At 43.2% G+C, this 26,788-nt stretch overlaps 1 protein-coding gene across 3 annotated transcripts in view; it reads left to right on the forward strand.

The window, feature by feature from the left end:
* The window catches only part of LOC115479359 (solute carrier organic anion transporter family member 1B3-like), a 699,693-nt gene that overhangs the window by 551,939 nt on the left and 120,966 nt on the right, over nucleotides 1–26,788 (forward strand). For all 3 annotated transcript variants that reach the window (XM_030217247.1, XM_030217249.1, XM_030217248.1), the window contains one exon: nucleotides 20,362–20,527. In XM_030217247.1, coding sequence (XP_030073107.1) covers nucleotides 20,362–20,527 — 166 coding nt within the window. The remainder of the gene's footprint in view (nucleotides 1–20,361; nucleotides 20,528–26,788) is intronic.

Below are 26,788 nucleotides of genomic sequence, written 5' to 3' on the forward strand. Positions count from 1 at the left end.
ATGAGGGCCCGTCTCAAGTCTTTAGGCGCCAGGTATGGATTACAGTACCCTGCCTACATGACAGTAACTTTGCATAATTTCACCAAATTTTTTGATTCTCCATTACAGCTTCAACAATTCTTAAATCAACATCAATCTACTGGAATGGATACGTGACTTATCTTTCTCTTTTGTAATGGTCTATATCACAGGTATTCAGCACAATTGTTTTCAAAATGGAGTCTCCCTCCTTCTCTCCAGCAATTTTGTAAGAATCTCATAACTCTTGATTGTTATACTTTGAGTATGTATCATGTTTACTTCTTTCTGTTAATTAGGTTTAACCCTATTTCTCCAAAAGATGTTATACTTTAAACGATTATAAATTCTACCTCATTTCACTTAGTTTATTGATTTTGAAAAAGGACCTCTTGCTAGAAATGTATGTGTATGGCTAAGGTTATATATACATATCTACATATTGTTTATTTTCTCAGAATCTGCCTTTGCTAATCAGGCAGCGGAAGCAGTGGCCCGTCTCATCTCTCTGGGCAAGGTTACATATGCCCTCCAAATATCTAGCTTTCCCAACCTTGAATCTGCTCATGGCAGTTCAGTAAGGCTCAGCCGTAGCTAAGTCTGTAATTAAAGAGGAACCCAGTTTTAATTAGTTAAAGAGATATAGTTTATTAGTATTAATTAGCATTGATACATTACCCAATAATGAGGATACCAGCAAGTCAGTCAATCATACAGTGGAACAGAATCACACGACACATCAGCTCTCGGTGTTACTCTGTCTCTCTCCTCCATCAGCATCTGCATCTGCCTCTGTATCTGCGTCTGTCTCTCTCTCTCTCTGTCTCTCCTTCTGCGTCTTACACTTCTCGGGGTGCTTCCTTTATACTGTCTCAACCCAATGGATTCCAATGGGATCCAGCTTTGTCAGCAGAACTTGCTATCCCTTATCAGTTGATAAGGAACCGATAAGGGTGACTTCATTAGGTCCCAGGTTCCAACTATACACAAAAGGGGTGCAAAGCACAGGTGGCGAGATGACTTCATCGGTCATTCTGCTCTTCTCAGCTATTCTCAGCTCCCCCTCCCTCTGAGTACTATCTAACTACGTACATCTACCCCCTTATCTACTTTCATTAGCCCAAAACATCTTTCATGACTCTTCACTGATGCCAGTCCCAGGCATGTTTATAAGAGCAAAGGACCCCCTCCCGTGCCAGCTCCCTGAGAACTCAGTTCAGCTTGTGCTGCAGAAAAATGTATTTTGTATCAGAGATGACTTTGGATTTTTAAGAGAAGCCCAGCTCTTATTATGAGCCATTTGCTTGTAGAGGCCTAGCTCTTTAGCCTGAGCCATTGACCTGTATTTTACTGAGAGCAAGGGCGGCCATATATATACAATATGTATAAAAATGTGTTTATAGATGGGGGAAGGATCCAAGATGGCGGCTGGAGCTGTGTGAGTGTCTCGTAGCTCCCGAGAATCTGAGAGGGAAAGACACCAGGAGCTTCTTTGAATAAAAGCATGGGGAAAAGGAAGGGGAAAGCTAAAGTTCTTACCTCCCCGAACCTAGCTACAGGTCCTGCTGTGCGCCAGACTACCTTAGAGACCTTTGGGGTGAGAGCTCTCGGAGAGCAGATGCCCACTCCGACGGGATCCACGTATTTCGACGTGGACCATAGCATAAAGGGAGCATCGTTGAACCCTCCCTCCAACACAGCCCTCCCCCCCCCCCCCCCCCCCCCCGTGACCTGGATGTGTCTTCGCACAGACGGAGAAGCAGCAGATGGAGGTGATTGGTGGAATGCAACCCTCGTTTGTTGAGAGGGGAGACCTGTTAGCGCCTCAACTCCGAGCAAAATAACAACGGAGGAGCAGAATTCCTCGTCTTTAGCCTGAAGTGATACTCCTAAAGGAAACAGAGGAGTGGTAAGGCCAGCTGTGGTAACGTTGGAATCGCTTTTGGATGCAATCCAAGGTTTAAACACTACTTTTCTAACTAGTTCTATCTCCCTTCGGGGAGATGTAATGGAACTTAAACAATATTCTCGGAATTTATCTGAAAATCTTCAAGAACAATCAAATAAGGTAGCAATGTTGGAAGGGGAGGTTACCAAACTTCAAAATGTTACATCTATATTAATTAAGGAGAAGGATATTCAAGCACGTAAGCTTGAATACCTTGAAAACCAGAGTCGCAGGAACAATCTGAGGTTTAAAACTTTCCTAAATCGCCGTTAATTCCAGCTTTAGAGATGTTAAAAAAATATTTTAGAGAAGTACTGGGAATACTGGCAGAGGGCTTTCCGCCTATTGCTAGAGCCCAGTACATAACAGGAGCTTCAAAAATATCTAATGGACAACCTCAAACTGCTCCAGAATTAAATCTGACTGAATTTTTAGAAAGTTCATTGGAGATGGTGACAGAACGGACCACACTATTGGTTACCTTTGCTTTAGAGATGGACAGGAATAACATTTTTCGGACTTACTTTTGCTATGCTAATGCAGGTTTTTTGGGGTGTAAGATTCAGATTTTTCCTAAATGTGCTAATGTGCCTTTGGCTGCACCCCAATGTTAATATGCTAGTAAGTCGATTAGCAGGATTAGTAATGCTCTTCATGCTCCAATAATGTAACATATTGCTTTCAATTCCTAACCTGTCACCTGCACGTAACCTTTATCTTGTCTTCCTCTCTTCAGTAGTCCCTTTCCCTATGTGTTCTATCTGTCTGTCCTTCCCTTATCCCTTATTTGTCCTGTCTGTCTTGATTTAGATTGTAAGCTCTTTTGAGCAGGGACTGTCTTCTCTTCATGTTCAATTGTAAAGTGCTGCGTACGACTGGTAGGGCTATAGAAATAATTTGTAGTAGTATATTTTCCTTTCTTTTAGTTATTCTTTTTGCTTAGTATCTGGATCCGTGAATTGTGGACAAAGTTAAAGGGGAATGGATTACCTTGGTTATAATTTCAATTATTATTTTGCCTTTTTTCGAATATTACCATTACATTTATGTTGGGAATGTAAACTATATAAATAAAAGTTTTAAAAATGTGTTTATTTTCTACAGATTTGGACACCATACCTGCAAATACTCAGCCCAAGGGGACGTAGTCTGCTTGTCAATGCCTGATAAATAGCGGTATATTGGAGAGTAAGGGCACCATGTAGTAGTAAATTAGTCTAGAGTGGATCTGCTTGCAAGGGGGAGGAGGGACTGGGTGGGGGGCTGGAGGGGTTGAGTGTGATGTATATGGCTAAAGCCTGGCAGTGCTCTAGAGCTTTAATGTTTCATTTTCTGATATTTGTGATAAGCACTATTTTACCTAATGAAGTATTCAAGTGTATGATATTAGGAACATGAGTCATTTAAAACCTAATGTTAACATGGGCCAAGGAATCGTTAAGAGGGGAGGGGGGAGAAAAATGGGGACGAAAAGTGTTTGGCGAAGTTGAATATGTTGCAAGAATGCTGTTTTGTATATCAAGCAATGCTATATGCATATTCTACATTACTTTGTATTGTGATAATCGTTAATAAAACAGTTTAAACATAAAAATGTGTTTATAGTCTCTTGTATAAATGTTTGAAAATTATAGCCACAAGCATGTACATGTTTATTCACGAGGGTCTATAACTATACATAGGACATAACGTAATTATTTACTAATTCCTGTTATTCAAGCATTTCACCTCATTCTTTATTAGAAGAATAATTTTGCTATTACTATATGAAAATTCTAAAAACTTTGTTGTCCTTAGGTTTGGGTAGATAGCTCTATCTTTTATTGTAGTACAATACAGGGATGTCTTTGAGTGTTCTCTCATCTTTACTCTAAGTCTTACACACTCAAGTTTCATTTTCTTGGTTGAACTACCTATTTAGTTCTTTATGCCGTATCTCTCTATTTCTTGTTTAGTATGCATAATGTATTGCAGTCAGCATTCTCAAATCATTCACTATTGTGGACTACTAACACTTGACATGTGTTTCATTATAAATTATAATGTCTCAAAGCCACACTGACTTTCCTATTAACATAGTGACATGGAATGCAAATGGTTTAAGGCACCCTGTTAAAAGAAAGAAGGTTCTTATATATCTTAAAACTCTTTCTCCAAAACACTACACAATTTATTAAACAGTGTAATTGGATCTCCTCGTCAATAGACTCTCCAGCACAAGGCAGGAAAAAAGGGGTTTCAATCTTATTTCACAAAGATAGCAACTCATCCATCCTGGACCAATTTATTGATCCTGATGGTAGATGGATAATTGTTAAAGTTTCTATAAATAATATTGCAATATTGCTGGTCAACATTTATGCTCCCAGTGTTGACGCCCCTAAAATTTTCTCTAATATTTTTCAAATTATTTAGTCACAAGATCCTATTCCCATTATTATGGCTGGAGATTTCAATATTCCTATGGATTATCACCTAGATAGACATTCACAAATCAAACTGTTACCTTCTAAATCATTTATCACTTTACACTCATTTATTGATCAGTTACACCTTGTTGACCCGTGGAGGTTATGCAATCCTACCTCTAAAGAATTTACCTTTTTTTCTGCTCCATATAGAAGTTTTTCCAGATTGGACTACTTCTTAATCTCCAATTCTCTGGTTGAGGCAATTAAGACCTCCTCCATCTCATCTACAGTAGTTTCTGATCATGCACCAGTCTCCTTAACTCTTAATTGGTGTGCCTTTTCTCCCAAGAAGTCTCCATTATGGAGATGATCTCCTAGACTTCTTAGTGATGAGGAAGCTCTTTCAAAAATTACATCTTTTATTGAGCAATTTTTTCAAAATAATACTCCTACTTAAATTCACCCCTCAGAGCAGCTTTAAAAGCTTCCCAAACCTTATTCGTGTTTATTAATTTCTTTGGCTTCATACAATGCAAAAAAAGAGAAAACTCAAATTACTGAATTGGAATCACAAATCAAAGTTACAGAAGCTACTTATATTCAATCATGGAATACTCTTTTACTCAATACCCTCTGCAACTTAAAATACAAATTAAATAAACTGCTTAGTCTTAAAGCAGGACAACAAATGAGCTGCATTCTAAATATTATGCTGAAAAAGATAAAAGTAGTACATTACTAGCAAATTACCTGAAAAGAAAATGACTCAAATTCCTGCTATTAAATTGTCCAAACAACTAGCACATCGAGAGAGGACATTTCTAAGGCATTTTATTATTTCTATTCTAACTTGTATCAATCAGAATCCCTTAATACTCATAGAGGGGGATAATTAAACGGGGACGCCCATCTCCGAGGACGAGGGCACGAAGGGGCGGGACAGACCATATTATCGAAAAGGTGGGTGGCCATCTTTTCTTTCGATAATACGGTTGGTGCTGGCCAAATGCCTAGGATTTGGGCGGATTTGAGATGGTCAGCATCGGTTTTCAGCGATAATGGAAACCGAAGCCGGCCATCTCAAAAATGACCAAATCCAAGCCCTTTGGTCGTTGGAGGGGCCAGGATTCGTAGTGCACTGGTCCCCCTCACATGCCAGGACACCAACCGGGCACCCTAGGAGGCACTTTTAAAAATTAAAAAAAAAAACATTAAAATAACTCCCAGGTGTATAGCTCCCTTACCTTGGGTGCTGAGCCCCCAAAATCCCCCCAAACCCACTCCTCAGAACTCTACACCATTACCATAGCACTTATGGGTGAAAGGGGCACCTAGATGTGGGTGCAGTGGGTTTTTGGGGGGTTTGGAGGGCTCCCATTTACCAACACAAGTGGAACAGGTAGGAGGGGATGGGCCTGGGTCCACCTGGGTGAAGTCCACTGCACCCACTGAAAACTGCTCCAGGGACCTGCATACTGCTGTCATCGAGCTGGGTATGACATTTCAGGCTGGCATAGAGGCTGGCAAAAAAATGTTTTTAAAGTTCGTTTTTTTTTTGGTGGGAGGGGGTTAGTGACCACTGGGGGAGTCAGGGGAGGTCATCCCCGATTCCCTCCAGTGGTCATCTGGGCAGTTTGGACACTTTTTTGGGACTTGGACCTAAAAAAAGGGTCCAAAAAACGTGGACCAAATTCTCGCTAGGGCTGCCTTTCTTTTTTCCATTATCGGCAGAGGCCCCCCATCTCTTAAGCACGCCCCAGCACGCCCCTGTCCCGCCTTTGCTAACCTTCTGACACGCCCCCGGGAACTTTGTTCGTCCCCGCGATGGACTGCAGTTGGGAGCGCCCAAAATCAGCTTTCGATTATACCGATTTGGGTGCCCACGAGAGAAGGGCGGTCATCTCCCGATTTGGGTTGGAAGATGGCCAGCCTTCTCTTTCAAAAATAAGCTGGATAGTAATTTAAAAAAATATTTTATCCTCAATGGAGGGACTGCGATGGTCGGAAAATGATATTGAATCCCTCAGGAAACAGATCACAGAGCAAGAGCTTCACCAGGCAATTAGAGACACCCCCAAAAAGAAAACTCCAGGACCAGACAGGATCCCGATTCACTGTCAGACAAAATCACTCTTAATCGTGGCACTCGGCAAGGCTGTCCCCTCTCTCCTTATCTTTTTAATATAGCACTTGAACCTTTGCTAATGTCAATAAGAGCCCATCGTGCTATAAAAGGTATTGTTTATAGAGATCTTGAAGTCAAATGCTCAGCATATGCTGATGAAGTGTAATTGTACCTCTCTGATCCTTATAGTTCAATACCTGAGCTTCTTCAAGTTAATATATTTTCATATTTTTCTGGCTACAAAATTAATCAAGAAAAGACTGAGCTCCTCCCACTAAATTCTTATTCTCTCCCTGATATCACAAATTCCTTTGGTTTGGTCTGGGCCAAACCAAAAATTAGATACCTAAGAATTGATCTGTATACTTCTTTGACTGATACCATTCAATATAATGCTGAGGCAATTCTTAATTTCCTTAAGCTATTGCTGCATTCTTGGCACCCCCTTTCTCTCTCATGGTGGGGTCGCCTTGAAACTATTAAAATGATGATATCTCCTAAAGTCAACTACATTCTCAGTATGCTCCCCTTAATGTTCCCGCTGTCCTTCTATTCTCAACTAGATAAGCTGTTAAGTAGTTTCTTATGGAGGAGTAAAACACCCAAAATAGCTATTAGAAAACTTAAAAGCACTAAAGATACTAGAGGTGTATTGTTCCCAGACTTCTTAACTATCACAAATCCTTTATCTCTCAACAAGGTTGCAACTGGGTTTTCCAAAAGACTGACTACAAACCAGTTTGGTTAACATGAGCTTAGAAAAGTTGCATAAAAGACACCCTATGCCGCAGATATTGGAATGCCCTCCCGCGGGAGGTGGTGGAGAAGAAAACGGTAACGGAATTCAAACATGCATGGGATATACATAAAGGAATCCTGTGCAGAAGGAATGGATCCTCAGAAGCTTAGCCGAAATTGGGTGGTGGAGCCGGGGGGGGGGGGGGGGGGGTGGCGAAGATAGTAGTGGGCAGACTTATACGGTCTGTGCCAGATCCGGTGGTGGGATGCTGCACTCGTGGTTGGGAGGCGGGGAATAGTGCTGGACAGACTTATATGGTCTGTGCCAGAGCCGGTGGTGGGAGGCGGGGCTGGTGGTTGGGAGGAGGGGATAGTGCTGGCCAGACTTATACGATCTGTGCCCTGAAAAAGACAGGTACAAATCAAGGTAAGGTATACACATGAGTTTATCTTGTTGGGCAGACTGGATGGACCATGCGGGTCTTTTTCTGCTGTCATCTACTATATGTTACTATGATATGGGAAGACCTTAAACAAGTGAGAGGGGAAATAGCACAATTGCAGGTGGCGGACGTGGATTTTATGAAAACTAAATTAAAACAGCAGAGTTTTGAGTTTGCCAATAAATCCAGTGCAACGTTGGTCCATTATTTACGGGCGAGGAGAGGGCGCTCCCTTATCCAAAAGATGAAAGATGATAGGGGAGGATGGCACTATACTGATTTAGATATTGGAAAATGTTTTGTGAAATATTATCAAGATTTATATAGTGCTTCTGCGGGTACATCGGCTGCAGATATAGCTTGCTATTTGGACTGGGTTCCATTACACCGATTGGATGAGTCTGAAAGAGCTCAACTTGGGGAACCTATTAGAATAGGGGAGGTACAGGGAGTGATAAAACAGCTCCCTAATGGAAAGGCACCAGGATTAGATGGGTACACGGTGAGGTTTTATAAGTGCTTTGTGGAAGAGCTTGGAGATCTATTGGTGCGAGTGGGTAATGGAGCTTTGGAGGGTAACGGGCTCCCAGCATCCATGTCTGAGGCGGGGGTAACAGTCCTGCCTAAGCCGGGGAAAGACCTCACTGTTTGTGGTTCCTATAGGTCTATTTCACTCCTGAATGTGGATGCAAAGATAGTGGCCAAGATCCTGGCTAACAGGTTGGCAAGGGTACTGCTGAAATTGATTCATGAGAAGTCGGTGATAACATAAGGCGCACTCTCCATTTAATATGGGAGGCGCAGAGATCCTGGTCTAGCACAGCTATGTTGGCTATAGATGCAGAAAAGGCCTTTGATAGGGTCAGTTGGGTATTTTTTCGAGAAGTCCTGAATTGGATGGGCTGTGGAGTGAATTTTGGTGCTTGGCTGGAGGCCCTCTATGCAGCTCCGAAGGCATGCATTAATATTAATGGGGGATATACATCTTTTTCCCCCGTTGGTAAAGGGACTAGACAGGGATGTCCTTTGTCGCCTCTCTTGTTCGCTTTGTACATAGAGCCTTTGGCGGAAATGATACATCAGCACCCAGATATTCGGGGTATTAGGGTTGGGGGGATGGAACATCGTATTGCTTTGTTTGCTGATGATGTGCTACTTTATGTGGTGGATCCTGAGCAGACGCTACCTACGGTGTTGGAGATCCTTAGGGAGTTTGAAAAATATGCTGGTTTAAAGGTTAATATGGATAAAAGTGAGCTGTTGGGAATTTCTTTAACCAATATGGAGGAGAGTAGATTAAGAGCACTGTATGCTTTCAAATGGGCAAAGCATCATATTCGATATTTGGTGATTCAGATTCCCAAGGATCTGGGAAAGGTGTATAATCTCAATTATGGGAACATCATAGACCAAATTCGGGTGGAGCTATCCCGATGGAAAGGATTGTGGCTTTCTTGGTGGGGGCGCATGGCAGTAATGAAGATGAATGTGCTGCCTAGGTTGTTATTTTTGTTTCAGGCACTACCAGTGGCAATTCCAAGACGGACACTTAAACAACTGCAGGGTTTTTTGTCACAGTTTATTTGGGAGGATAGATATCCCTGTTTGGTGGGACGTGTGTTTTGAGGGGCTCCTGAGAAGGGGGGCAGGGTGGTGCCCAATATTGAGTGGTATTATTATGCTGCTCAACTGCGGATGATTCTGGATTGGGAGAGGGGGATAATAAAGCCAGCTAGCCAGGTGGAGCTGTCGTATAGCCCTCATAGGCCATTGAGTTCCTATTTATGGACTACTGAAGGCACGGGAGTGATTTTAGCTGGGATACAAAATCCATTCATAAGACATCTGGTGGTATTGTGGGGAGAAGTGCAGAGGAAATGGGAACAGACGGATAGGGTAGCTACACTTGCGTCCTTGCGATGGGAACCGAAAAGTGGGGCAGGGAAAGAAAACGCTATATTTGTGCGGTGGGAACAGGTGGGTATATTGAGTTTCTGAGCTGTGCTGCAGGGGGGTAGAGTGCAGAGTTTAGAGACACTGTGCTCCAGGTATGGCCTGCCTGGGGGGGGGGGGGGGATATATTTTCTTATTTGCAGATACAACATTTTATGGGGACATTAGGTTGGAGGGGGGAGAACCCTCAAGAGATGGAAAGTCTGGAAAACCTGTGGCTTTTATTGAGGAGGGTGCCCAGACCTATATCAGTGATATATAAATTTTGGGGGGGGGGGGCTGGGATCCCAGACCATTTGGCTTTCAGGGGGCTTGGGAAGCAGATTTAAATTGCAGTTTTTCTGATCAGGAGTGGGAAGCTATTTGTGGGGAGGTTCAGAAAGCTTCGGTGTGTGTTTTGGTGCAGGAAAATGCATATAAAGTTCTCACTAGATGGTATTACACACTGGAGAGGCTGCAGCAGATGTACCTGGGTACTTCGGGTCTATGCTGGAGGTGTAACTCTCAATTGGGATCATTTTTACATAAATGGTGGACATGACCCAGGGTGGTGCCCTTTTGGCAGGCTCTTTTGAAGGCGTTGCTAAAGTTGATTGGATCATCTTTGGTGTGCAGTCCTTTGGTGTGCCTCTTGGGCTTACATAATGAGAGGGATTCTTGGGAGGAGAGTAAATGGCTGTGCTGGGGGTTGGCAGCAGCTAAGTGCCTCATAGCACAGCATTGGAAGAGGGCAGACTCCCCAACACTGGGTGATTGGAAGTGCATATTGGGTCAGTTAATACAAATGGAGTGCCTAACGGCATACCGCAGGGAGGGGGTACTGCGACATAAAGGCGGATGGGCTTGATTACAACAGCGATTGAGATACATTTAGGATGGTGGAGTATTTGCAATCACGGAGACGTGGCTCAATGGTTCCCATGAATGGGATGCAAACATACCAGGCTATAATCTATTTTGGAAGGATAGAGATGGTTGTAAAGGTGGAGGAGTAGCTCTGTATGTGAGAAATGATATCGCAGCGACTGAAATGACAGGGACCTGGGGAAAGAAAGAAGCGATACGGATCACCTTAAAAGAGAGGATAGAACCTCTGTTCACATGGGTGTTGTCTACAGACCCCCGACACAATTGGAGGAACTAGATAAAAATCTGATCGCAGATATTCAAAAGTTGGGAAAGAAGAGAGAGTTTCTGTTGATGGGAAATTTCAATCTGCTCAGACAAATGATAACAGAACCCACGAGGGAGGGAACGACACTAGATCTGGTGCTCACAAATGGGGATAGTGTGTCAAATGTCCAAGTGGGTGCCCACCTGGGCAGCAGTGACCATCAAACAGTTTGGTTTGAAATGACGGCTGAAGTGGAGGGCGGCCACTCAAAACTCAAAGTCCTGGATTTCAAGCATGCTGACTTTAGTAAAATGGGTGAATACCTGAGGAAGGAGCTGATGGGCTGGGAGGACGAACGAGAAGTGGAAGGACAGTGGTCCAAGCTGAAAGAAGCTATAAATAGGGCCACAAACCTTTATGTAAGGAGAATAAATAAAAGCAAGAGAAAAAGAAAGCCAATATGGTTCTCCAAGCAGGTAGCCGAGAAAATAAAGGCCAAAGAGTTGGCGTTCCTGAAATACAGAAAAACTCAAGAAGAGGAACACGGAGAGGAATACCGGATGAAACTGAAAGAAGCCAAGAGAGAGATACTGTACGTCTGGCGATAGCGCAAGCGGAAGAAAAAATGGCTAGAAATGTAAGGAGGGGTGACAAAAATTTCTTCAGGTATATTAGTGAAAGGAGGAAGACTAAAAAGGGAATTGTGAGACTGAAAGATGCTGTGAACCACTATGTAGATAATGATGAAGAAAAAGCAAATTTGCTAAATAGATACTTTTGTTCTGTTTTCACAGAAGAAAATCCTGGAGAAGGACCGCAATTGACTGGCAAAAGTACAAATGAGAATGGAGTAGATATAGCACCGTTCATGGAAGAGAGTGTGTATGAACAACTTGAAAAGCTAAAGGTTGACAAAGCCGTGGGACTGGACAGGATCTACCCCAGGATATTGAAGGAGCTCAGAGAGGTTCTGGCGGGTCCTCAAAGATTTGTTTAATAAATACTTGGAGACGGGAGAGGTTCCGTGGGATTGGAGAACGGCGGATGAAGTCCCTCTTCACAAAAGTGGTGATAGGGAAGAAGCTGGAAACTACAGGCCGGTAAGCCTCACTTTGATTATTGAAAAGGTAATGGAAGCGATGCTGAAGGAAAGGATAGTAAATTTCCTGGAAGGCAATAAGTTGCAAGATCTGAGACAACATGGTTTTACCAAGGGTAAATCGTGCCAAATGAATCTCATTGAATTCTTTGACTGGGTGACCGGAGAATTGAATCAGGAACGTGCTATAGACGTAATCTACTTAGATTTCAGCAAAGCTTTTGACACGGTTCCCAACAGGAGGTTCTTGAATAAACTAGACAGGCTGAAGATAGGACCAGATGTGGTGAACTGGATTAGGAACTGGTTGACGGACAGACGCCAGAGGGTGGTGGTAAATGGAATTCGATCAGATGAGGGAAAGGTGAGCAGTGGAGTGCCTCAGGGATCGGTGCTGGGGCCGATTCTGTTCAATATATTTGTGAGTGACATTGCCGAAGGGTTAGAAGGTAAAGTTTTCCTTTTTGCGGATGATACTAAGATTTGTAACAGAGTGGACACCCGGGAGGGAGTGGAAAACATGAAAAGGGATCTGTGGAAGCTAGAAGAATGGTCTAAGGTTTGGCAATTAAAATTCAATGCGAAGAAATGCAAAGTGATGTACTTAGGGAATAGAAATCCACGGGAGACGTATGTGTTAGGCGGTGAGAGTCTGATATGTACAGACGGGGAGAGGGATCTTGGAGTGATAATATCTGAGGATCTGAAGGTGACGAAACAGTGCGACAAGGCAGTGGCCATAGCTAGAAGGTTGCTAGGCTATATAGAGAGAGGTGTGACCAGCAGAAGAAAGGTGTTGTTGATGCCCCTGTATAAGTCGTTGGTGACGCCCTGCCTGGAGTATTGTGTTTCAGTTTTGGAGGCCGTATGTTGTTAAGGATGTGTAAAGAATTGAAGCAGTGGAAAGTAAAGCTACAAGAATGGTATGGGATTTGCGTTACATGACGTATGAGGAGAGACTTGCTGACCTGAACATGTATACCCTGGAGGAAAGGAGAAACAGGGGTGATATGATACAGACGTTAAAATATTTGAAAGGTATGAATCCGCAAACGAACCTTTTCCGTAGATGGGAAGGCGGTAGAACTAGAGGACATGAAATGAGATTGAAGGGGGGCAGACTCAAGAAAAATGTCAGGAAGTATTTTTTCACGGAGAGAGTGGTGGATACTTGGAATGCCATCCCGCTGGAGGTGGTGGAGATGAAAACGGTAACGGAATTCAAAAATGCGTGGGATAAACATAAAGGAATCCTGTTCAGAAGGAAGGGATCCTCAGAAGCTTAGAGGAGATTGGGTGGCATAGTCGGTGGTGGGAGGCGGGGCTAGTGGTTGGGAGGCGGGGCAGACTTCTACGGTCTGTGCCCTGAAAATGACAGATACAAATCAAGGTCAGGTAACACAAAAAAGTAACACATATGAGTTTATCTTGTTGGGCAGACTGGATGGACCGTTCAGGTCTTTCTCTGCCGTCATCATCTACTATGTATTATAGGAGGTGGGGGTATTGGGGGGGGGGGGGGGGGGAGGGGGAGAGAGAGCGTGTCCCAAAGAATCAGGGGGCATTCTCAAGTTGGGCAGGGGTTGGATGTGGTTGGAGGGGCGGGAGAGGTGATGGTGTATACTATGGGCACGCGGTCTGTCTGGGGAGCGGATACTGTTTATGGGACTATTTTGATAACATGTGTTGTGGAGAAGTGTATATAGTTGATAAGCTAGTTCAAGATGTTATAGTCCAGCAAATGATGGCCCCTGCATGGGCAAATGTGAGCAGGATGTTGTAGGATGAAAATAAATAAATAATCCTTAGGATAACAGTTACCCACAGATCACTTATACCAAGATTCCCCAATGCAGAAGTCTGTCTAACAAACTCACTAGCTCTGTCTAGGCTAGGGTGATATATATATATATATATATATATATATATATATAGGAATCTTGCTTCTGGACCCCACTCCAGGTGTTTTTGTTAGAGAAGTGAACACAAGCCACAGTGATATATATTATGTTTATTAGAAGTAAGAAAATAGATAAGATACAAAATATAGAACTCTACACAGGCTTCTATGCACTATAAATCTCTTACTGATATGAACACTACCAAAATATATTGTCTGACTATATACTGATTATCCCTAGACTAAGTACCGTAATGATTAGAACAGTACAAATGATATCCTAATAATCCTTATGAAAAAAAAATCACACATCTTATGCAAAATACACAGTAGCAGCTTCTTCTCTGACCAAGAGATGACATAAACCAATCTTACATTAGATAAACCCCACTAACTAACCCCAGACTAGGAAGTAATTCACCGTGATCTCACCGTTCTCCTTATGACGGCTTCAGATGACAGGATTAGATTCCCCAGATACTGTCTCAGCTGTCTGTGTCTTAGATGTCGAGCAGGTCTCTCTCTGCAGCAAGCAGGTTTCCATCCCTCCTTTGGATCTCAGAGACAATTTCTCCGCCACACGTAATTGCACCAGTTATGCAGGTCACAAGGTTGGTGTCAAACACAGTCTCTGGCTCACCCCGAGCCTTTCTGGATTTCTCAGGTCCTCCGACTGGTTGCTCCTCTTCCGAGGGTCTTCGCCTTACTACTTTCTTCAGTTCCCGCTTCCCAGTCCTCTCGGTCATGTGACTGCCGGAACCCAATTATGATCTCGTCCAATTAGTACCTGGGCGAGCAGAGTTTTTTGTTTTGTGACCTTGGAACTTCTGGTGCTAAGTCTGACTCACTTTCAGCTTCTCAGGATGATAAAAGGGGAGGGGTTGGAACACAGAATGTCCTTGGCTTCAGTGAATCTGCCAGTGTTTTTCCTCAAGCTGAAACTGGATCTCACTGACACAGTAGGATTCATGTCAGAGTGATAGCATCCATCTTGTTTGTAACAGGATGCACTAGTCTTGTATGAACCAAAGCCATCACAGGTAAGATCACAGGGAAATACCCCTACAATGTGCTCTTTGCAAAAATGACTGTTACAGAATTATTACAATAAAAAAATTAAAGTGGGAAAAAAAAGAATTCTCTGTCTTCTACTGGTGACTGTCATCCTTGGTGACTTGGAACACCGAGTTCCCCTGATGTTCTCTTAAATCTGGTGGAGAAGTGTCTGATAGATGGTTACCTGTAAACCTCCTTCACAATCAGATGGCTATGATAAGGCTTGAACAAGGTGGCGCACCCATTTTCCAAGATGCACATTTTATAGACATCTACATTTGGTCTCCTTAGTCTGTTAAGGCAGATGTCACCTACTGTCACCCATCTCAGGCTGAGTCGGTAGGCATTTTCTACTCTGTTATTATCTATAAACTCACTTTTGGGGGGGATGTGCTAATGCCAGCCCAAAAGTGGTTCTTAGATGGTCAACTTTCAGCCCATGGCAGTCAGCCTATTTTTTTAAATGTTGACCACCATGAGCAAAATTTGCCTCAGATATTCAATGCTGGGCCATGTCCAGGCCCCAGCACTGACTAACTGGAGCTAATTCATCTTAAGCTGAACACTGGGGCTTATGTGGGCCCTAGCCAATAATTCAGCTGGAGCCCACATAAAGGAATCTGGTCAGTTCCTGATCCCCTCTCTCTCCTTCCCTCCCAAAACCCCCCTCCCCCCCCCACCCGAATGTCAACAGTCTTCCTCTCAGCCTCTCTTACACCCCACAAAACATCAACAACTTCACACTTTTGATCCCCTAGAATATCAGCAGCCCCCACTTCCAATATCCCTCCCTCTCTCTTTAAACATCAGCAACCCTCCCATGGGCTCTCCCCCTCCCTCCCAGAACATCACCAACCCTCTCCACTCAAGCCCCCAGGGCCTATAGGCCTGGTTCCTGTTGGCCTAGTGAAGAAACAGGTAGAAGCAATGCCCACTTGCTCCTGTATTTCATGGCCACACCTTCAAAATGGCTGATGGGACCTCTAGCAACACTGGGACAAGAACTATAGTACATTATTTAGATATTGGCAATATTCGGAGCCATTATTTGGATAACTTAGCTATTTTGCTGTCCTAAATTGTCCAGTAGGTTATCTGGATACCACTGCTGAATATTACTGGTCTCAGGATAAATCCTGGCTTCACCCAGGCTACACCCCATACTGCCCTGCACCTATCTGGATAGTGCCATGGCACTGTAGTGAAATTCAGTTGCATTACCTAGATAATGACTGCTAACATCTGTTGATGGCCATGGCCCAGATCAGCCACATTTATCTGAGTAGCTGCTGCAGGGGAGGTTAGTGCTGATAAACAGAAATAAATATAAGTACTTCTTTTTAAAATTACCTTCTGTGTATTTAGGCCTACCTAAAAATTCTAAATCATAAAGCTACAGATCCAGTCTTCAGGATACTAATATGGAAAAATTCCAACAACCAGCAGACTTCTAGTTTGGACATCAGCATTATACCTACTCTTGGAAATATCAGCTTGTCATGACTCTTGGAGCTTGGTAATTAGAAGCCCCAATATCATGGAGCATAACCCTGGCACAGCAATCACCTGAAGTCTCTATTATTTTATGAAGTCGCTTTTATTGAATAAATCACAGATAATTTACTCACAGATAGATGTTCAAAGATGCTGCTTCAGGATACAGAGACTTCTTAATCTGGAGGCTGTGGGAGGTGGAGATCTGAGGGGAGGTAGTTGTGTTGCAGGGGGGGGGGGGGGAGAAAGGTAGTTGAACAGGTAGAAATAGTCCAAAGCTAGGTGAATGGAATGTGCAATATCTCATTTGGGAGGAGATATCTTCAGGGTAAAAATCCAGGTTCGTTACAGGGAGTTTCAGCAGGACAGAGCTATCTGGCATAAGATGATGCATGCTCCATGTCTCTGGCTAGATGGTATTAGAAAGCCTCGTGGCTGAAAGGACAAAGAGGTGTTGGGGGGTTGCACAGGCTCAGGGAGGAGCAGATAGAGTCCAATGGGAACAGAGCCTGCTATCGGGTAGCAAGGGGTGGTCCTAGAGATAGGAGGGAAAGGTCATACCTGGCTGACCTCTCAGAACAGAGATAGTAAGACTGAACAGGGAGTGATAGGAAGACAAAAGAGCTAAGATTGGCAGAGAGAGAAAGGATGTCTGGGCAGCCTCACAACCAGTGGTAACAGTTCTTACACAGCCAAGTGAGTGTGGTTGTACTGCCTATGAACTACATTACCCACAGTGCATTGCTCATGTATCTTGCAATAAGAGACTGCAGCAGCGAAAGTCCTTAGAAATGAGAATAATAGTAAAGGCTTTACACACATTTCAGGATCACGTTATAAACTAGTGCAAGGCTGTCGGGGGACAGAACACAGCTAACTCCTTGTTTGTAGAAGAGATTGCAGGGGCAATTGTACATACCTATCTGGGTGTCTCAAACACCTCAAAAATCTAAAACTTACCAGCTTTTATTTTTGTTTCCCTTAGATATCCAGCTTTATGAAATCTTGCACCTGTGTATGTAAGTTGCAGAACTTCTTACACCCATAGGACTCCACTCAACCGAAACTGCGCTTACTAAAGTCTCCAATGACCTATTACTGGCTAAATGCAGAGGTCAATATTCCATCCTCATTCTTCTTGATCTTTCCGCTGCTTTTGACACTGTCGATCACAGCATACTTCTCGATACCCTGTCCTCACTTGGATTCCAGGGCTCTGTCCTTTCCTGGTTCTCTTCCTACCTCTCCCTCCGCACCTTTAGTGTTCACTCTGGTGGATCCTGTTCTACTTCTATCCCTCTGCCTGTCAGCGTACCTCAGGGTTCTGTTCTTGGTCCCCTCCTCTTTTCTATCTACACTTCTTCCCTTGGTTCATTAATCTCATCCCATGGCTTTTCCTACCATCTCTATGCTGATGACTCCCAAATCTACCTTTCTACCCCTGATATCTCACCTTGCATCCAAACCAAAGTTTCAACGTGCTTGTCTGACATTGCTGTCTGGATGTCTCAATGCCACCTGAAATTAAATATGACCAAAACCGAGCTTCTCATTTTCCCCCCCAAACCCACCTCCCCGCTCCCCCCGTTTTCTATTTCTGTTGATGGCTCTCTCATTCTCCCTGTCTCCTCAGCTCGAAACCTTGGGGTCATCTTTGACTCTTCTCTCTCCTTCTCTGCTCATATCCAGCAGACTGCCAAGACCTGTCGTTTCTTTCTTTACAACATCCATAAAATCCACCCCTTTCTTTCCGAGCACTCTACCAAAACCCTCATCCACACCCTTGTCACCTCTCGTTTAGACTACTGCAATCTGGTTCTTGCTGGCCTCCCACTTAGCCACCTCTCCCCCCTCCAGTCGGTTCAAAACTCTGCTGCCCGTCTCATCTTCCGCCAGGGTCGCTTTACTCATACTACCCCTCTCCTCAAGACCCTTCACTGGCTCCCTATCCGTTTTCGCATCTTGTTCAAACTTCTTCTACTAACCTATAAATGTACTCACTCTGCTGCTCCCCAATATCTCTCCACACTCGTCCTTCCCTACACCCCTTCCCGTGCACTCCGCTCCATGGATAAATCCTTCTTATCTGTTCCCTTCTCCACTACTGCCAACTCCAGACTTCGCGCCTTCTGTCTCGCTGCACCCTACGCCTGGAATAAACTTCCTGAGCCCCTACGTCTTGCCCCATCCTTGGCCACCTTTAAATCTAGACTGAAAGCCCACCTCTTTAACATTGCTTTTGACTCGTAACCACTTGTAACCACTCGCCTCCACCTACCCTCCTCTCTTCCTTCCCGTTCACATTAATTTGATTTGCTTACTTTATTTATTTTTTGTCTATTAGATTGTAAGCTCTTTGAGCAGGGACTGTCTTTCTTCTATGTTTGTGCAGCGCTGCGTACACCTTGTAGCGCTATAGAAATGCTAAATAGTAGTAGTAGTAGTAGTAGTAGGACGCAAATTCAGATGTTTGAAGTGCCACTGCTTATCCTGTTAAAGCCCCAAGTAATGCCACTTTGAACACCTTTCTTTGTAGAATGGTTGTTCCCATAATGCATACTGCCAGCTACTGGTGTTTTTCCTGCAGCCTCATAGGTATTTTACAAAAGGCTCTATCATCCTTCTGTAATACACCTTGTAAATTTGATTTATTTTTTATTTATTTGTTACATTTGTATCCCACATTTTCCCACCTTTTTGCAGGCTCAATGTGGCTTGCATATTACCGTTAACGGCGTTAGCCGGCTCCGGTCTAAACAAATACAAGTTATGAATGAATACAAGGTGATATTATGGTAGATAAGGTACATGTATGGTAGGTACAATTGGGGGGAACTTAGAGGGGGAGGAAGAGTCAGGTAATGTCCATTGTGGTCTTTGGTTATATTGTGTCGCAGGTGTCCAGGTGCTCTTCTGAACAGGACTGTCTTTAGTGCTTTCCTGAAATTGAGGTGGTCTAGCCTAGTTTTTACTGCTTTTGGCAGTGTGTTCCATATTGTGCGCTTAAGTAGGAAAAGCTGGATGCATAGGTGGATTTGTATTTGAGTCCTTTGTTGCTTGGGTAGTGGAGATTTAGGTAAGATCATGCAGATCTTGTGGTATTTCTGGTTGGCAGGTCGATAAGGTCAGTCATGTATCCAGGTGTCTCGCCGTAAATAATTTTATAAACAGTTGTGCAGATTTTGAAAGTGATACGTTCTTTGATTGGTAGCCAGTGCAGGTTTTCTTGGAATGGTTTGGCGCTGTCAAAACGCGTTTTTCCAAATATAAGCCTGGCTGCTGTGTTTTGGGCGGTCTGGAGTTTTTTTATGATTTGATCCTTGTATCCCACATAGATTCCATTACAGTAGTCTGCATGGCTTAGTACCATTGATTGTATCAGATTACAAAATATTTCCCTCAGGAAGAATGGTTTCACGCGTTTGAGTTTCCACATTGAGAGAAACATTTTCTTTATGGTGGATTTCGCTTGGGTCTCTAGTGAAAGGTTATGGTCGATTGTTACTCCGAGAATTTTCAGGCTGTCTGAGATACAGAGGGTGTATCCTGGGGTGTTAATGTTTGTGGGTTTGTTTGTATTGTATTGGGATGAGATGTGTGTTTTTTCTGTATTGAGTTTTAATTGGAATGCATTTGCCCATGAGTTCATGATGTTTAAGCTGAGCTCGATTTGGTTGGTGATTTCTGCCAAATCATGTTTGTAGGGGATATATAGTGTAACGTCATCAGCGTAGATAAATGGGTTAAGGCCTTGGGTGGATAAGGTCTTGGCTAGTGGAGTCATCATAAGGTTGAAAAGGATCGGTGATCCTTGCGGTACTCCGTAGTCTGGTTTCCACGGTGATGATATGTTTGTTTTTTATTTCACTTGATATGTTCTTGTGGTTGGAAAACCCTTGATCCAATTGAGAGTGCCACCACCGATTCCGAAGTATTCTAGGAGTCTTAGCAGTCATCTCACTTTTATAATCCTGTACATGCTCTATTACAGCTTTCTCTTCATATTGGTTATCCCACTTTTATATCTTCATTATCTATTTATTTCATTTTGCTTTTCTTTAGAAGTCATCAAATCATACCTCAAGAAAATACCTTCACTTCTCCCTGCAACATTGACTGCAAATGTTCAACAAATCATTGGGATCCTGTCTGTGGAAACAATGGAATCACATATATGTCATCTTGTCTTGCTGGATGTAAATCTTCAACTGGATATGGAAGGAATGTAGTAAGTTACTCTTCTCAACTATGTTCTGTTTTTTTCTTTCTATGAGCTATGTTATTGCTTTATTTCTTTGACATTACTATTAAAACTGTCAAACGAGAAAAAAGCACCAAGGGCCTCTAAGAACAGACAAACATCAGATCTTTACTGAAGGACCTGACACTGGCAGTGTTTTGGCATAACGCCTGCATCAGAGGTCAGCCTTAGTGATACATATTTTGGGGAATTCTATACATGATGACTAAAGTTGCTCACACAAATCAGTGCACATTACCAATTTGTGTGTGCAACTTAATTAATGAGCCAATCAGTGCCAATTATTGACTGCTAACAACCAATTATTGATGTTAATTGGTCCTAATTGAGATTTAGGTGTGGATCATATTCTATAACACTCCGCATGTAAATCCTATAGCTCATAAATTCAAGGGGGTGTGGCCAGTGGCATTCCCAGAATTTCATGCATTGTTTCAGAATAAACCCTATCGGCACCTAATTTAGGCACCAGCATTTACACCTGCTGTCAGCAGGCATAATTGCCAGCATCTTAAGTTAGTTACCATTTATGTGCATAGTGCTATTGTTGTATGAAGGGAGCGGATCTTTTATAGAGTAGCACTCATAAAATCTCATACCTGTTTTACAAACATTATTACTATGAGTTTTTGCTTCTATGGTATGTTTCTTCTCTTTTAGCCTTCCTTCTTTCTTTCTTTCTTTCTTTCTTTATTAGATTTGTACCCTGTGCTTTCGCACACAAGGCAGGCTCAATGCGGCTTACATAGTAACAATATAAAGAATTACAAAGTCATAAGAAGAATAAACAGTTTGTAGTAAATGCAGAATAATGGGGTTAACGGATAAGTAAATTGAACATAAAAGGAATTAGGTGCAGAAGGAATGAGCATTGGGAGGTAGGCGTAGGAAGATGGAAAGGAACGGATATGGGGTAGCAAAAAGGATAATGGGAAACAAGGTCAATGTAAAAACAATTGTCAATAAGAATCATGTGGGCAAGTTTTGGTTAGGTTGAATTGTTAGGGTAGGCTATCTTGAAAAGATGGGTCTTCAGTGCTTTCCTGAAGGGCAAAAGGCCGTTAATGGTGCGGATAGGTCTTGGTAGAGCATTCCAAAGCTGGCTACCTGAAAAGGAAAAATTGGATGCATAGAGGGATTTGTACTTAATACCTTTGCAGTTGGGGAGGTGTAGATTGAGGTAAGTACGGGAAGACGTCAAACTATTCCTGGTTGGGAGGTCGATAAGGTGATTCATGTAGGTGGGGGCTTCTCCGTGTAATATCTTGTAGATCACTGTATGGACTTTAAGGTTAATTCTTTCTCTGGTGGGGAACCAGTGAAGCTTCTCTCGAAGAGGTGTTGCACTGTCGAATCTTGACTTGCCGAAAATTAGTCTGGCTGCCGTGTTTTGGGAAGTCTGGAGCTTTTTCAATATTAGGGACTTACAACCTAAAAAAAACACTGTTGCAGTAATCTGCATGTGTGAGTACAGCGGATTGTACTAGATTCTGGAAGGTGTCCAAGGGAAGATATGATTTCACTCATTTCAAAATCCACATTATGTTAAATATCTTTTTGTTGATGACTTTAGCATGGTTTTCAAATGATAAATGATAAATGACTATCAATCGTTACTCCAAGGATTTTCAATTTGTCTGATATGGGAAGTTTAACCTCTGGGGTGCTAAGAGTAGTTGGGATGAGTGGAGAATGTTGAGAAGATAGGACTAAACACTGTTTTCTCTTTATTTAATTTCATCCTGAAAGCTTCAGCCCAAGAGGTTAGAGTGGTCATACCTGTGTTTATTTTATCGGAGATTTCAGACAGGTCAGTTTTAAAAGGGATGAATATGGTGACATCGTCAGCGTAAATGAAGGGATTGAGGCCATATTTGGCTAGTGCTCTGGCCAGAGGAATCATCATTATCAATGCTTTGCATCTAACTTGCCAGTGCATACATTGTTTCCTGCTTTCTTCATTCGAATTCTTTTCCACTTTTTGAAAGATATTCTTTTGGATCTAATAACCTCTCTCACTTCACTTTTTAACCATGTCAACTGTCATTTGCTCTTCATTCCACCTTTTTTAATAAATGGAATACATCTGGTTTGGACTTCCAGATGGTATTTTTAAACAACTTTCATCCCTATTTAAACTCCTAACCTGGCAGCTGCTTTTTAAAGCTTTTTTCTTTACTAGTTTCCTCAGTTTATCATAGTTGCCTTTTAAAAGTTAAATGCTGCTACAGTTATTAACTAAAATTTGATAGTATTATGGTTACTGTTTCCCAGCGGAACCAACACTGTTATCTCTTGCACCAAGTCCTGTATTCCACTAAAGACTAAGGGCTCCTTTTACAAAGCTGCAGTAGCATTTCTGGCATGGCAAATGCAACAAAGACCATAGGACTTAAATGGGTTTCGTCGCATTTGCTGGCACTGGAATCACTAATGCGGCTTTGTAAAAGGAGCCTTAAATCTAAATCAGCTCCCCCTCTTGTCAAATCCTGGACCAATTACTCCAAGAAACAGTCATTTATTTCATCTAGGAATTTTACCTCCCTGGCATTTCCAGACAAGATATATGTCCAGTCAATATTGGGGTAATTAGATTAGCTTTGAATAATACTAAACAGTTATTTCAAATGATCAATTCATTATTAACACCTCCTTCTATTCTTCTACTGTCTTCTGTTAAACCTCCTATTGCAGATTTGCTCGCTGAATATTTTCAGAATAAGATTCAGAATATATGCTCAACTCTTTCCTCTTCTACATTGGCTTTAGATATACTATAATCTTATGGTGCTGGGATTCCTGTAGATAGGAATTTAACACTATTTCATAGCATGATTTTAAGCTTTTGTTTAAGAAATATGTTAGCTCTCATTGCCTTCTTGATGCCTGTCCTACAAACATTATTAGTTTGGCCCCTAGCAAATTTTTGTGTTAACTTGTTAGTTGGATTCAATTTCACATGACAGCAGGCATCTTCCCTGTTTATCTGGGTGAAATAATTATCACTCTGATAATAAAGAATCAGAAGGAATCTTGTCAATTACTTTCCAATTACAGACCATAGCTTGTATCCCATTGTTTGTGAAGATAATGGAGGGGTCAGTTGCACAACAATTGGGGTATTATCTGGATTTACACAATGTGTTGCATCACTCTCAATCAGGATTTAGATCAGCACATAGTACAGAAACTGTGATATGTTCTTTATTGGATAAAGCTAGATCTTTGCTTAGTGAGGAAAAACATGCCTTGGTGTTGCAGTTTGATCTATCCATGGCATTTGACCTGGTGAATCATACAATTTTAATTCAAATTCTGAGAAGTTCTGAGAGAAGAGGACATTTTTCTGGTAAGTGAACATTATTTTGCCTTGTGCTTTGGGAACTTAAAGGTTGAGGTTTAAACAAGGAATTGTAGGTTAGTGATAGGCAGAATAAAAATATAAAAAAGCAAACTTTATTAACTATTTTCCATACTCTTTTTCCCTTAGATTTAAAACTTGAACTTTGTACCACAGCATTAACAGATAGCCTCTAGCAGGCACTGCAGGACCTAGTTTAGTCTTAGGGGAAAGAGAGAGAGAGAGAGAGAGAAAGAGAGAAAAGCAATTATTATTAACTAGTTTCCATAGTGTAGAACCCTTTCCCCATAGTTTTAAACTGAAATTTTTTCTAGAAGTAGGCACTTTTCCCATAGTTTTAAACTGAAACTTTTTCTAGAGGTAGAAACTTAACAGCCAAAGAACTTTAAAAGGATAGTAGGAAGGCTCAAATCTTGTTCTAAAAGACAGTTATTTCTGTTCTTTGGTTGCTGGAGAGGTAGCACTGCCACTGACCTGAATTGGGTGTTAATTAAGGTGTGAGGAAGTAGAATATTTGCAGTGGTTACTAAGGGCAATCTGTTTACTGAGTTAACTTGAAAGAGTCTGTTTGAAGCAGTCCCCATAGGTTCAAAACTATATAAAGAGGAAAGGTCCCACTTAACTTTCTTTCTGAGAAGTTCTGAGAGAAGAGGACATTTCTCTGGTAAGTGAACATTATTTTGCCTTGTGCTTTGGGAACTTAAAGATTGAGGCTTAAATGAGGAATTGTAGGTTAGTGATAGGCAGAATAAAAATATAAAAAATCAAACTTTATCAACTAATCTCCAAACTCTTTTTCCCCTAGTTTTGAACTTTGCACCACAGCATTAATAGATAGCCTCTAGCAGGCTGTCATGTTCCCTACCTCAACGCAAGCGGCATCTTTGGGCTGCGCAGGGTCCCGTCGACATGCACACTTGACTGGCACAGCCCTGAGCCATGTGTGTGTAGTTCTTCTCTGGGTTTGTTCAGAGAGACAGTGGTTGCAGGTTCCTTGATTGCTTTGCTTCCATGCACCTGTGTCTGCTCTCCCTCTGCCTGGCTTCCCTTGCTTCTCTCCTATTGGTCTTCCGGTTCCTCCTCCCCCTGCTCTTGTCCTATGGCTGTGCTCCTTCTCCCTGCTGGTTCCTGCTGATGTCAGACGCCAGCACTTTATCAACTGAGCTCTTCCTGGACTCCATGCTTCGGTTTCTACTTTGGTAGGTGTTAATTCCTCAGTAGTTTGCTTCTTCTCTACTTTGTCCCTCATTGCTGACTTTGCCTGTGCCTGGATTACTCTCTTGCTTGCTGCCTGCCTACTGACTTTGCCTGTACCTGGATTTCTGTCTTGCCTGCTGACTGCCTACTGACTTTGCCTGTACCTGGATTACTCTCTTGACCTGCTGCGTGCCCAGGGGTGTGCTGGTAAATTTTTAACAATGGGCTCTCTCTCTGGGCATAGCCGGCCCTGAAAATTGGGGGGGAGGGGGGGAATACATGCCTCTCTCTCCCCTCCCTTCTGCAGGCAAGCTAGGCATACCTTTGCCGAGCCCCACCAGCCAATAAATGGACTGCCATCATTCTCTGCTGCTTGTTTCTGGCTCTGAGCAGCATGATGGAACCTTCTTGCGCTTGCATGAAAAGTCCCAGCCTGATGCTCAGAGTCAGAAACAAGGAGCAGGGAGCAGCAGCAGTCTATTTACTTGGCTGGTGGGGCCAGCATCACTGCCAGCAAAATAAAAGAGAATTCAGGAGGGGGCCCAAGCCCACATTTTGGGAGTCAGTTGTTAAAGTAGCCATGGGGAGGCCTACTTTAACAACTGGCTCCCAAAATTCTTAAAAACTTAACAAATGGCTCTCGCGAGCCTGTGAGAGCCCGCTCCAGCACACCACTGTGCCTGCCTATTCACTTTACCTGTGCCTAGATTACTCTCTTGCCTGTTGTTTGCCTATTGACATTGCCTGTACCTGGATTACTCCCCTGCCTGCTGCCTGCCTGTTGACATTGCCTGTTCCTGGATTACTCCCCTGCCTGCTGCCTGCTTATTGACTTTGCCTGTACCTGGATCACTCTCTTGCCTTCTGCCTGCCTGGCCGATACATTCACCACCCCACTTCCAGCTCCGTCTTGTAAGTCCTGCAGGCCGCCTGCACCTAGGGGCTCAACCTCTGGAGAATGGCGATCAGTGCAGGTGAAACCCAGGTTGAATAGTTAGGGTAGGCCCAAGCCAGAGCCAGTCCAGAAAGCAGTGAGACAATATAGGTGATCTTAAGGCTGTCAGAGGGAAAAGACCCGGGTTGCATCTCGAAGAGCATCTGGCATTGGTTCAAAAAGCCCTGACATGCAGAGGGGGTACGGTACCGTCAAACCGAGGGGGCTCTGGAAGTCGCAGTCCTGGAGTAGGCAGAGCAGGTCTAGGAGCTGACACGGCAGGTTGACGCTGGGCCTGGAGGGCGGACATCTGAGAACACACGTAACACACCAGACAGCCTGTTCAACTGAGCTTGCTGCTGCTGAAGGACCTGTGCCAGGTCCGCCAGGTCGGGTTTGTCCGGCGAACTCATGGCTTCAGCTTACTGTCGCATTCGTGAGTCCTCGTGCCGGGCGGAGCACAGAGGTGAGGAACTCGAACCTGGGCTCTGCTGGGCAGCCGAGCAACCCTGAGGCTTCACCTGTAGTGACCACCGTTCCCCGAGGGTTGAGCCCTCAGGTGCGGGCGGCCGACAGGACTTCTGGATGCAGGCAGGGGTCTGAGACAGGCCGCAGGCAGCAGGCAGAGAGGAATCCGGGTTCAGACAGTGGTCAGAGACAGGCAGCAGGCAGAGAGTAATCCAGGTTGACACAAAGTTATTCAAAGTCGTTAAATCGCGACAGGATTGTGAAAAAT

The sequence above is a fragment of the Microcaecilia unicolor genome, chromosome 10, assembly GCF_901765095.1.
Source record: "Microcaecilia unicolor chromosome 10, aMicUni1.1, whole genome shotgun sequence".
NCBI lineage: Eukaryota > Metazoa > Chordata > Amphibia > Gymnophiona > Siphonopidae > Microcaecilia > Microcaecilia unicolor.